Source organism: Gorilla gorilla, chromosome 8 (assembly GCF_029281585.2).
Source record: "Gorilla gorilla gorilla isolate KB3781 chromosome 8, NHGRI_mGorGor1-v2.1_pri, whole genome shotgun sequence".
Taxonomy (NCBI): domain Eukaryota; kingdom Metazoa; phylum Chordata; class Mammalia; order Primates; family Hominidae; genus Gorilla; species Gorilla gorilla.
The window spans coordinates 14,370,332-14,383,556 of NC_073232.2; the positions used below are offsets into that span (position 1 = coordinate 14,370,332).

The 13,225-nt window shown below is 38.8% G+C and overlaps 1 protein-coding gene across 1 annotated transcript in view; it reads left to right on the top strand.

The window, feature by feature from the left end:
• The first annotated feature begins 1,023 nt into the window (after positions 1-1,023).
• The window catches only part of NET1 (neuroepithelial cell transforming 1), a 45,787-nt gene continuing 33,585 nt past the window's right edge, over positions 1,024-13,225 (top strand). The window contains exon 1 of the mRNA XM_031015289.3: positions 1,024-1,506. Within this exon, the coding sequence (XP_030871149.1) occupies positions 1,379-1,506 (128 nt within the window). The 5' untranslated portion in view covers positions 1,024-1,378. The remainder of the gene's footprint in view (positions 1,507-13,225) is intronic.

Sequence of the window (13,225 nt, forward strand, 5' to 3'; positions counted from 1 at the left end):
ATTGACATTATCTTTTTCCTTTGTATAATCTCTTGTAATTCATAACTTTGAATATATTGAGTATACCTCTATACTTCATGTTTTTATTTCAAATTACCAGTATACTATTACATACTTCACACTTCATTTTTGTTGGCTGAAAATATTCTTCTCAGTGGATGAGCTGTAAATCATTGTTTATTTAGGTTGTTTTAAATGTTTCTATTATAAACAATGTCATTAATAGCTTCATGTTTATATAATTCTATTTTTTAGGATAAATTTCCATAAGTGGAAATATACTGGCAAAGGAGAAGGTTTTTTTTGGGTTTTTTTGTTTTTTTTTTTTGGAGACGGAGTCTCGCTCTGTCACTGGGCTGGAGTGCAGTGGCACGATCTTGGCTCAATGCAAGCTCCGACTCTCTGGTTCAACTAATTCTCCTGCCTCAGCCTCCTGAGTAGCTGGGATTACAGGCATGCGCCACTCTGCCCAGCTAATTTTTGTATTTTAGTAGCGACGGGGTTTCACCATGTTGGCCAGGATGGTCTTGATCTCCTGATCTCGTGATCCACCTGCCTCAGCCTCCCAAAGTGCTGGGATTACAGGCGTGAGCCACAGCGCCCGGTCAGGAGAAGCTATTTTTAAAGACTTTGACACATATAAAGCAATATTTAAAATCAAAGAAAGTGTAATTTGTTTAACAATTTTTTTTACTTGAAGCGGTCTTTTATTTTATATTATGTCTTTTGCTGACTTTTACAAGCAAAGGATGAAGTCATTTCATTCTGTTTTGCTAGGGAGAGACTGTGTCATGCTTATTGGAAGACATAAGGGCTCATAATTAGATTTTGCTGGTTCCCTAGAGACAGTCCCGGGAACACACTTGCATAACCTTTGGTAACTGGAAATATATCTCATATTGGCCACGTGCACAATAATTCAATGTGAATATGGCCAATAAACAAGCCTTGTTTACAGGTCATTAGTTTGGACCTCTCTTCTCCCCAAATGCTAAGAAAGATCTGATGAATTAAAATGCTTTCAGTCCATTTGCCTTGGCCTGTAGTGAAAGTCCTAATGAACAATGAAGGAGGTACCGGGCCTTCGGGACTCAGGGATGAGCTCAGGAGTTAAGGGCAAATTTTCCTAGGTTCTTTCCTAGGCAAGTAGATCCCGGGAGCGGCGGAGGGGCGGGACTCCAAGTCTCCTAGGAACCGCTGCGCGCTCACTGATTGGTTGATCGCTGCTCAGCCGCCATTTTCAAATCCCCGGATGACGGCGGTGGCGGCTGCAGTCCGCTGACAGGCGCTTTCTGCCTGGCAGAGGCTGGCGGGCATCGTGCCCGTCCCTGCCGGTCTCCCGGGCACCCGGCCACCGCCCCACCCCCTCCTCCGTGCCATGGAGCCCGAGCTGGCGGCTCAGAAGCAGCCTCGGCCGCGGAGGCGAAGCCGCCGGGCCTCTGGGCTCAGCACGGAGGGAGCGACGGGGCCTTCGGCCGACACCTCCGGGCCGGAGCTGGACGGGAGGTGAGTGTGGGGGAGGGGAGGGCCGAACGGGAGGTGAGTGTGGGGGAGCGGAGGGCCGAACGGGAGGTGAGTGTTGGAGAGGCAAGGGCCGGGGGGAGGGGAGGGCTGGCCGGGAGTTGGATGTGGGGGGCAGCGAGTGGGGGTGTTGGTGAGGGCCAGGGGGAGGCGAGGGCCGCTGGGAGGTGAGTGGGGGGTGGGGGAGGTGACCGCGGGGTTGGGGGGGGGGGAGACCGAGGCCGCTGGAAGTGAGGGTGGCACAGGCTGGAGTGACAGTGTGCCTGGCCTTGGACCGAGGTCGGTCCTGAGACCCCAAACTGCGATTTTCCCTGCCTGTGGCAAAGGGGCGGGTTTATTGAGTCTCCTCGCCTCCTGACTGTTTCTCAGGGGAGACTTAGGAAAAACCACAATGGTTTTGTTCTGCACACCCAACTGGCTGTAGGCTGGCGTTCCCAAATGCCTTTGCTCAGACCGAAACTGTCATGGTGAGCACCACGAGAATGGGCTTCCATGTCCTGAGAAAGAAAAGACTAAGGGATAAGTTGACTTCGGGATATGTTATGAGATGCCTATTAGAGAGTTCATCACAACCATTTTCGTGTTTTTTCTTTTTACTTTTTGTGGAAGTATACATTGAAATGAGAGTGTATGACTCGTGTTTGGCTCAGTGAAATTTCACAAAGCGAAGCTCAGGGGATAGCTAGTGAATTAGGAGGAAGGGAACCAAGTGAGAACAGTATCCAGGAGGCCAAATGAAGAAAGAATTTCAAGAAGAGGACGTGGCGAGCTATGTCAGATGTTATTGATAGGTCAAATAAAATGAGGATTAAGTAAAATAAGATGAGGATTAAGCTAGATGAGGAATGAAAATTAAATTTGGTAATGAGAAGAGAGTATTGATCTTAGATGGTTTCCAAGAATGGTTACAATATCGAACTTAGAGTGTTTTGCAACAGGTTGAGAAGAGAATGTGCGATTTGTTCAGAAAATAATGTGAGTGCCAACACTAGGAATATGGAAATGGAAAAATACTGTTGTTACTATTTAAGATTTATAATCTAGTGGGGAAGAAAGATAAGTAGGTTAATAATTATTATAATGTGTGATAAAAGTTATTATAGTGGTATACACAGAATGCCATAGATTAAAAGGAACACTTAATCCTGACTGGAGAGAATAGGAAATGATTTCCTATTGTAATCCCTGAGTCTTTAAGGACCAGTTTAGAGAGCGGATGTAAATGGATGATTTCAGGCAGAGAAGCATGTAGAAAGGCCCTGAAGCAAATGAGTCTGATGAGTTCTGGGTATATATTCTATTTTATTACTATATTAACAGTGCTGTTTGTATAGAGGAGAGGAGACCAATAGGGGGAGAAGGAGGAGGTAGTCATGAGAGATGATGCTAAAGAGGTAAGCGCCACATCATGAAGAGACCTTGTATGCCTTGACAGAGTTTGGGTTTTATCTTCATGGTAATGGGGAAATACTGAAAGACTTTAAATGAGCCAATGGCATGACATATTTGCATTTTAAAAGATCAGTTTGTCTTCCATGAGAAAAATAAGCAACATTTTGGAGTCATCTCACTCTTCATATTTTATGAAAACTATTCCCCAAAAATGTGCACATATACATAAACATTTCAGGAGATTTGTGGACCCAGCTGTGTATACCAAATTAAAATTTCCAAGTTTAGCTGATGGATTGGTAGGAAATCAGTCTGCAGTAGTCTAAATGAAAAAATGATTGTTCGAATCTGATAGCTGGCAATGGGATTGGTGAAGAGAAGTTTCACTGCAACAGGAAGACAAGAAAGAATAGAGAGAAATAACACAATTTTGTGGGATAGACTCTTAAGAAAGAATAAATTCCCTTGATGTGCTGTGCTGAGTTAACAAATAGAGGGAGAGGTTGAACAGACAGTAGAGGAGAAAAATGGTTGAACAAGGATCCAAGAAGGCAGAAAAGGACAGAATCCAAATTCAAGGTAGAGGATTTAGCCTAACAAGAAGCTATGGATGATATATAGTTTTGAAGAATGGGGTGTGTTGTGAGCAGGAATTTGAGGACTTTCCCACCAGGCCTCTATTTTTTGTGTGAGGTGGGAAATGATACATTGTGAGAAAAGCGTAGTAACACAGGCAGCATGAGGAGAGTGAGACACAGAAGAACCATGGAGGGAAAATGGAGAATTAAATAACATATTCCTTTTCCAGAAAAGATGTAAGATCATCTACAAGAATACGTAAAATATTACAAGATAGTATTAATTGTGAGGCAAGAAGCAACTAAGCACTGTATCAGATTCAGAAATCATAAGGAAAAAGATTTGTGTGTATGATTATGTGACTATTGAAAAACGTTCTGCAGGCAAAACTCAGTATAAACTAATTTGAAAGACAAATACGTACAGTACAATTTTCCCACTTAAATCGTACTACTTAGAACATTTTCATCACCTCAGAAAGAGCATTTGTACCCTTTAGCTATTGTTCCCCTCCTACCCCTTCTGCCCCAAAACCTAATCTGTCGGTCTGTAGGAATTTCTCTGTTCTGGACATTGCATATAAATGGATTTATGTAATGTGTGTGGCCATTTTTGGTGGGCCATCCTTTGCTCTTTTTTTTTTTTTTTTTTTTCTTTTGAGACGGAGTCTCAGTCTGTCACCGGGGCTGGAGTACAGTGGCGTGATCTCGGCTCACTGCAACCTCCGCCTCCCAGGTTCAAGTGATTCTCCTGCCTCAGCCTACCAAGTAGCTGGAACTACAGGCATGTGTCACCACGTGTGGCTAATTTTTTGTATTTTTAGTAGAGACAGGGTTTCACCATGTTGGCCAGGCTGGTCTTGAACTCCTGACCTTGTGATTTGCCCGCCTCGGCCTCCCAAAGTGCTGGGATTACAGGTGTGAGCCACTGCACCTGGCCCTGTTCATTTTTAAATTTCTTTTTTATTGAGTTGTTAAGAGTTCTTTATTCTGGATACAAGTCCCTTATCAGATAGATTATTTGCAAATATTTTCTCTTATTCTGTGGTTTGTCTCTTCACTTTCATGATGTTCTTCGAAGCACAAAATGTTTTAGTTTGTAGTCCTACTTGTCTATTTTTGCTTTTGTTGCCTGTGTTTTGGTGTCACATCCAAGAAATCACTGCTAAATCCGTTGTTATGAATCCTTTCCCCAGTGCTTTCTTCTGAGAATTTTATCATTTTAGCTTTTACATTTAGGTCTTTAATCCATTTTGAGTTAGTTTTTGTATATAATGTGAGATGACGGTCCAACTTAATTCTTTTTCATGTGTCTATCCAGGTACCCAGCACCATTTTTTGAAGACTGTCCTTTCTCCCACTGAGTAGTCTTAGCACCCTTGTCAAAAATCAGTTGACCTTAAGCATGAGAGTTCATTTTTAGACTTTGACTTTTATTCTCTTGATCTATATGTAATAGCCCTATGCCATTACCATGGTGTTTTGATTACCGTTGCTTTGTATAGTAAGTTTTGAAATTGGGATATGTGAGTCCTCCTACTTTGTTCTTTTTTTTCCAAGATTGTTGTGGCTATCCTGGGTCTCCTGCAATTCTATGTGAATTTTAGAATCAGCTTAATCGATTTTTACAAAGGAGTCCACAGGGATTCTGATAGAGATTGCATTAAATCTTGTAGATCATTTTCAGGAGTATTGCCCTCTACAGAGAGTTAAGTAGTCTGATCCATGGACAAGGGATGTTTTTCCAATTATTTAGATCTTTAATTATTTTCAACAGTGTTTTGTAGTTTTCAGAGTATAGTTCTGCATGTTTTGCTAAATTTATTCCTAAGTATTTTGTTCTTTTTGATGCAGTTGTAAATGGATTCATTTCTTTTGAAATGGGAAAAGTTCCCTTTTCCCCCTCGCAGGGCGTGCACTGGAGGTGTGCTCGCTTCTTCGGTGCCCTGCTGTTCAAACCTCTAGGGGAACATATAGATAGGCAGGCTGTGGGGCTCCAACCCCATGGCCATGTCTATGGGTGAATGTTTACAGCTGAAGCCTCAGTGGGCTTGTGTTACAGGGTACTCTTAGTTTAGCCATCCGTAGGCGGCTTGTATTCGTCAGCTCAGTTAGACCCCTGCCTTATTTCAAGGACAGGGGGCCTTCTGTATCCCAGGGTTCTTGCCTTGATGTACTGGAACAATCAGATGACACGTTGGCTTGGATAATGATTGCAAGCTTTTATAGAGTGGAAGTAGCTCTCAGCAGATGGGGGAGCCAGAAGGGAAATGGTTTTGCCCTGGTGTCAGGTTGCCCGATTCTCCTCCAATCTCCCTGGCCAAGCTCTGCGTCATTCTGCGAATCGATGGCCTGCCAGCGTGCTGGTGTACTCCCATGTCGATGTGTTCCTCTTGACATCCAGCCACCTGTGTGTCTGCCTGCTAGGGTCTCGGGGGGTTTTTATAGGCACAGGTGGGGGCATGCTTTTATAGGCACAGGATGGGGGTGTGGTGGACCAGGGTGGTCTTGGGAAATGCAACATTTGGGTAGGAAAACAGAAATGCCTATCCTCACTTAGGTGATCCCCAGGCCTGGGGATGGAGCCCTAGCAAGGCACCACGCTCTCCTCTACCCAGCACTTCCCTGCCCCGCTTTGTATCACTTTATTTTCAGTTTAATAATTTCAATTGTATAGGAATACATACAATTGATTTTTGTATATTGATCTTGGATCCTGCTACCTTGCTGAGCTCATTAGTTCTAATAGTTTTTTAGTGGTTTCTTTAGGACTTTCTGTGTACAGGGTCATGTCATCAGCAAATAAAAATAGTTTTACTTCTTTTTCCAATCTCTGGATGCCCTTTACTTTTTTCTCTTTCCTAATTGCCCTGGGTAGGGCCTCCTGTACAACGCTGAACAGAAGTGGAGAGATGGGAAATTCTTGTCTTGTTTCTGATCTTAAGGGGAAAGCATACAATCTTTCACCATTAAGTTTGGTGTTAGTTGTAAGCTTTGTAGATGTCCTTTATCAGGTTGAGGAAGTTCCATTCTGTTACTAGTTTTTGAGTGGTTTTTATCATGAAAGGTTTTAGGGTTTTTTTTCTTTTGTCTATTGAAATGATCATGTGGTTGTTGTTATTATTGATGTATTACATTAATTGATTTTTTGGGATGTTAAACCAACTTTGCCTTCCTGGTATAAGTCCTGCTTGGTCATTATGTATAGCTTTTTTTAATATATTGTTGGATCCATTTTGTTAATATTTTGTTGAATATTTTTGTATATATATTCATGAGATATTGATCTGTAGTTTTATTATCTTGTACTATGCTTGTCTGGTTTTGGTATTGGGATAATACTGGCCTCATAAAATCAGTTGAGAAGTATTCCCTACTGTTTTGTTTTTTTTGAAAGAGTTTGTGAAGAATTGGTATTCTTTCAATGTTTGGTAGAATTCAGTGTAAAGCCACCTAGGCCTAGACTTTTCTCTGTGGATAGTTTATTATTATTATTAATTCAATCTCATCTCTTATTGTAGGTGTCTTCTGATAGTTTGTTTCTTATTAAGTCAGTTTCAGTAGGTTGTATCTCTTTAGGAATTTGTTTCATCAAAGTTATCTAATTTGTTGGTGTACCCTTCCTTGTTCATAGTATTTCTTTATAATCCTTTTCATGTAATGTCAATAGTAATGTCCCCTCTTTTATTTCTGATTCTTGTAATTTGTGTCTTCTTTCTTTTTATGATGATGGTCAATCTAGCTACAGTCTTGTCAATCTTGATCTTTCCAAAGAATGTGATTTTGGCTTCATTAATTTTCTTTGTTCTTCTATTCTTTATTTTATTTTCACTTTAATCCTTATTGTTTCCTTCTTCCTGCTCAGTAATCTGAGTAATCTGCTCAGATTAGTCTGCTTGCTTTAGGTTTAGTTGGCCCTTTTTGTTTCCAGTGTCATGATTATAGATTAAGTTACTGATTTGAGATCTTTTTCTTAATATAGGGATACAGCTATAAATTTCCCTCTGAGCATTGCTTTAGCTGCATCTCATAAATTTTGATATATTGTGTCTTCACTATCATTAATCTCAAATTCTGATTTCTTTTTGACTTCCTTGAGCCATTAGTTATTTAGGAATGCATTGTTTAATTTCCACATAATTGTGACTTTCACAAATTTTTTCTAATTTCATTACATTGCAGCTGGAAAATACACTTTGTATTATGTATTATTTCTATCCTTTTACATTTATTGAGATTGTGCTGTTTTTATATGCACATATGTTTGTAATTGTATCTTCCTGATGGATCAATCCTTTTATCACTATAAAATATCCCTCTTTGGTAACATTTTTTTCTTTGAAGGGCCGTTTTGTTTGATGTTAATATAGCTACTCTAGCTTTCTTTTGGCTTGCTGTTTGCATGATACATGTTTATCCCTTTATTTTCAAGCTGTTTATATCTGTGAAACTAAAGTGTGTCTCCTGTGGACAGCATATAGTTGGATCTTGGTTGGTTGGTTGGTTGGTTGGTTGGTTGGTTGGTTGGTTGGTTTTGATCCTGTCTGGCTGTCCATTTCTTTTGATTGGGTTGTTTACTCCAATCACATTTAACGTTATTTATTGATATAGTTGGATTTATGTCTGCCATTTTGTTGTGTTATATATGTCTTTTGTTTCTCTATTCCTCCTTTATTGCTTTCTTTTGCATTAAGTGAGAATTTTCTAATTTATAGCATTTGAATTTCTTTACTTATTTTTTTCATTGACACTGCTTTTACTAGGCTTTTTTGGGTTTTGTATGTGAACTCAGATTACCGTCTGTGGTCACTTGCTTTCAGCCTGAAATTCTTCTTATGGTATTTCTTGTAAGGCAAGTCTGCCACCAACAAATTCTGTTTGTTTTTTTCTTTGTTTTGTTGTTGTTGTTGTTGTTTTTATGGGAATGTCTTTGTTTCTCCTTCATTCTCGAAAGATAATTTTGATAGTATAGGATTCTTTGCTGAAATTTTCTTTTTCTTTGAGCACTTTGAATGTGTTATCACACTGCTTCTGTCTTCCATTGTTTCTGTTAAGAAGTCAGAATCTTTTTGGGGTTCCTTGTAAATAACAAGTCTTTTTTTCTCTTGTTGCTTTTAAGATTTTCTTATCTTTAACTTTTACCATTTTTACTATGATGTGTCTGTCTGTGGATATCTTCGTGTTTCTCTTACTTGAAGTTTATTGAGCTTTTTCCGAATGTGTAGGTGGTTGTTTTTCAATAAATTTGGAGAAGCTTCAGCCATTGTTTCTCTGAAGTTTTTTTTCTGGTCTTTTCTCTTTTCCTCTCTTTCTGGTATCCCCATTATGTGTATTTGAAGGGAAATATAGCAAATAAAACAAAATTTTAACGCAAATATTTAAACCAAGCAGTTCTACCCACAGAAATTTATCTTAAAGTAATGGGCAAGTATACATGGATGTATGTACAAGAAAGTATATCCTAGCACATTTGTGTAGTAGAAAGGTTAGAAAAAACAGGAGGAGGAAGCTAAATACATTATGATATTCTGTACAGTGAGATATTATACAATTTTTATAACTCAGGTGGAATTTATTTGGTATGTTGTATAAGATGTATTTGGGATTTTAGGTTGTTTGTTGATACATCTCCTCTATACACCTGTGCAAGTTTCTCTGGGGCAGCAGTTATGTTTTCTATGTAGATATTGCCTACAATATGACAGGGCTCTTAACTTCTTTCTCCTCACCTCCCAGTTCTGGGTAGTAGGCAAAGGTCTTTCTTTTTTATTTTATTTTATTTATTTATTTTTTTTTTTGAGATGGAGTCTTGCTCTGTCGCCAGGCTGGAGGGCAGTGGCGCGATCTCGGCTCACTGCAGCCTCCAACTCCCTGGTTCAAGTGATCCTCCTTCCTCAGCCTCCCGAGTAACTGGGATTACAGGCGAGCGCTACCACGCCCAGCTAATTTTTGTATTTTTAGTAGAGACAGGGTTTCACCATGTTGGCCAGGATGGTTTTGATCTCCTGACCTCGTGATCCGCCCACCTTGACCTCCCAAAGTGCTGGGATTGCAAGTATGAGTCACTGTGCCTGGCCAGCAAGGGTCTTTCTAAAGAACCCTAGGTTATACTACACGATTGAGAGCTCAGAACGAGGACTGCTTTTCTAGCCTAGTTTTTTTGATACCAAGTCTGTTCTGGCCTCAGCTTTGATTTACCTAATTATTTTCTGTCTTCTCCTTTGAGAATGTATATTCTTTTAACATTCTTTTAGACTAGAACCCATAGACAAAGAGTAATGTTTAAAGATTTTAGGCATTAAAAGCAGTCAGACTTCCTAGGTTCAAATTCTGGCTCTTAAGGACCTTGGGCAAGTTACTTAGTCTCTAAATCTCACTTCATAGTACCTATGTCTAAGGTCCTGAAAATTGGACACAAGTAATGTTTAAATAATTTTATTTCTGTCTTTTGGGGCCTTAGGGAAAGCCATAGAACTTTACATATCACCCATATGGCAGAAATATAAATACATACTGATCCTTTTAAGGATTTTATATTTTCCTTTTTTGCAGATTTGAAATAATGCTGTCCATTGGTAGAAAAATAATAGTATGACCTATGATCTACCAACAGTGATAAGGCTTACTCTTTGAATTTTGTTTTTCCAGTAAAATTAATTGATGGATTTGTACAGTGGCTATCCAGAGTTAAAGGTATAGTCTTAAACCAATTCTTGACAACCCAGGATCTTTATTATTAGTATCAGTAGTTGCCAAAAATAAAAGGCATGCTCACAGAAGCTTGTAAGGCCATGTGCTCCCAAATAAGTTGACTACGTTTTTAAATAGTTTATTGAGATATGATTTGTATATCATAACATTCACCCTTTGTAGGTGAACAATTCAGTAATTATCAGTAAATGTATAGAGTTGTGCAGTCATTACCACAATCCATTGTTAGAACATTTCATCACCCCAAATATCCCTGCTCCCACCCCAGCCCTAGGCAGCCACTGATCTGCTTTCTAGCTCTATAAATTTCTATTTTCAGGACATACAAGTGGAATCATACAATGTGTAGTCTTTCTGCTTCTGCCTTCTTTCACTTACATCAGTATTTCATTTTATTGCCAAACCATATTCCATTATATGAATATACTACATTTTGTCAACTCCATTTACCAGCTGTTGTACATTTGATTTGTTTCCAGTTTGGTGCTTTTATGGATAATGCTGCTATGAACATTTGCATGTAAGTCTTAGTGTGGGCTGGGCGCGGTGGCTCACGCCTATAATCCCAGCACTTTGGGAGGCCGAGGCGGGTGGATCATCTGAGGTCAGCAGTTCGAGTCCAGCCTGGTCAACATGGCCTGTCTCTACTAAAAATATAAAATTTAGCTGGGCGTGGTGGCGTGCCCCTGTAATCCTAGCTACTCGGGAGATTGAGGCAGGAGAATCGCTTGAACCCAGGAGGCAGAGGTTGTAGTGAGCCAAGATCGTACCACTGCACTCCAGCCTGGGTGACAGAGCAAAATTCCGTCTCAAAAAAAAAAAAAAAAAGTCTTTGTGTAGACATACGTTTTCACTCCTCTTGGGTAAATTCTTGGGGGTGGAATTATCAGGTCCTACGGTAAACTTACCACTAACATCTTAAGGAATTGCCACACTGTTTCCGAAGAGTACTGGATTGTTAATGATGGAAGCCTTCAGAATTTCTCTTTCATTCTGTTACTTGCTGTTGTCATTATCCCCTGTTCCCTCTTCCCTGAATTTGCTGCTGTGGGCAAGGCCTGAGAATTAATGCAGGACATTAGGATGTCTGGGGTGCTTTGGGGGTGGTGTTTGCTGGTTTCTAGATGCTCAACTGTGTTCTAGACAAGATATTCCAAGATGTATGTATTAGTTGAGACTCTCATGCAGATGAGAAAACCCTAGTATGATAGGAGACATAGTCTACATGATTGTCAGAAGTGGAAGAAGAGACAACTCCTTAATAGCAAAGATGCTGAACAGCCAAAACAGTAGTGGATGTCTACTACATCAGATATTTGACCCAAATAAATGAATTGTTTCTATAATAATTTAGTTTGTTTTTGCCTGATTTGCAAAGAAATTGAGAACCTCAGTTGCTTGGCACACCCCAAATGTAAAAAGTGTTAATTGCAGAGGATAAATTATACCATTCTTTTTACATGTATGGTATAATTCTTTTTATATGTTTGGCATTTACAGATTACATTTTTTATTTAATGGGAAAAAATGTTATTTTTAGGATAAGAGTATATGTACAGTGCTTGTCACATAGTAGGCACCCAATAAATGATAACATTATCCTTTTTAAAATCTTTTTCTGAAACTGTTTTCATTCTACATCCATTTTTTATGGTGAATGCATCTTGAGGGTAAATTATGCTTTTAAGAATGCTTTTTTCCTGTTGGTAATAGTAATTTTCAATATGTTTTTTGAAAATATTTATAATTTCAGGTCAGGTCTTATCTGGCATGATGGAGGAGGTGGTGACACAAATCAGAAACTCTGAAAACACAATTTGGCTTAAGAATGAATTAACAAGATGCTTTTCTTTTGAACAGCAGCTTTTTCATTTTAATTATGATTTCTTTAGACTAAACCTAATTTAGTGTAAATACATTGTTCAAAAACATACCAAATGATATGAAAGGAAATACATTAAAGGCCAAGGAAAATCTACAGGAGTCAAATCGGGAACTTAATTTAATACACTAAGCTAATTCCTTAATGTATTAGTTTATTTTATTCCTTAAATGTTGTAATTATTTGGATATATAGAAAAATACATTGGATATATGGACAAAAATTCTTGAAAAGGTGGACTGCCACTTTTTGCTCTACATTTCATCCTTTAAGCCCTCCTTTTTAGGAGGTTATTCTGTGTATCTTCTGGAAAAACAACTTGCAATCTTAATGTTTTATGAAATCATTTTTTTCCCCACAAGGATTTAAAATAGCTATTACATTTTGAGTCTGACCCTTGTGAAAAAATGAGTATATGTCTTTCCAAGATTTGTGAAAGTTGGCACTGTCTCACATACTTTGTGGGCACAGTTTGTTTTTTGGGTTCCTTTTTTCCATGGGTATTCAAAATAAATAGAATCTTGTGATTGAAGTGGGAAAAAATAGCATTACTGTAAAGCTGGTTACAGATACTGCTGGAAAGAATTTTATCATATGATTGGAAATATTTTTCCAGTTAGCCTTTTAAAAATTCTTAAGAACCATTTTTCTTTCCAGCTTTTAGATGGCAAATGCATTCTGAGGTTAGTGTGGTCATTTCTAGGGAATAAAGAAATTAGTAGCTTTGGTTTTGTAATGCTCCGTAATACTTAAACCTGAAAGGAAGTATTTACTGAATATTTTAAGTGCCACAGTTAATGCCACTTTGTAATGTAGATTTGTATTAGATTTAAAATAACCTGAGAAATCATAATTGTTTTTTCTTAAGCCAGTGCCCACTGATGGCTCCTGCTAACCATGTAGCATACAGTAGCACTTAATACACTAAGAGTATTAATTCCTAGAGCAGTATTTTTAAGTGTGATCTGTGGACTCATGACAGAGAGGTCCTGTCTTTCCCATAATATTTTACCATTTGTTTATGATAGTCATCCTATGTATTTCTTGATACAAATTATAATTTATTTCAGATGACTTTTTTTGTTTAAATACTTTGTTCCAGGGTTTTCTCAAGAAAAAAATACCATTTTCTTTGTTGATG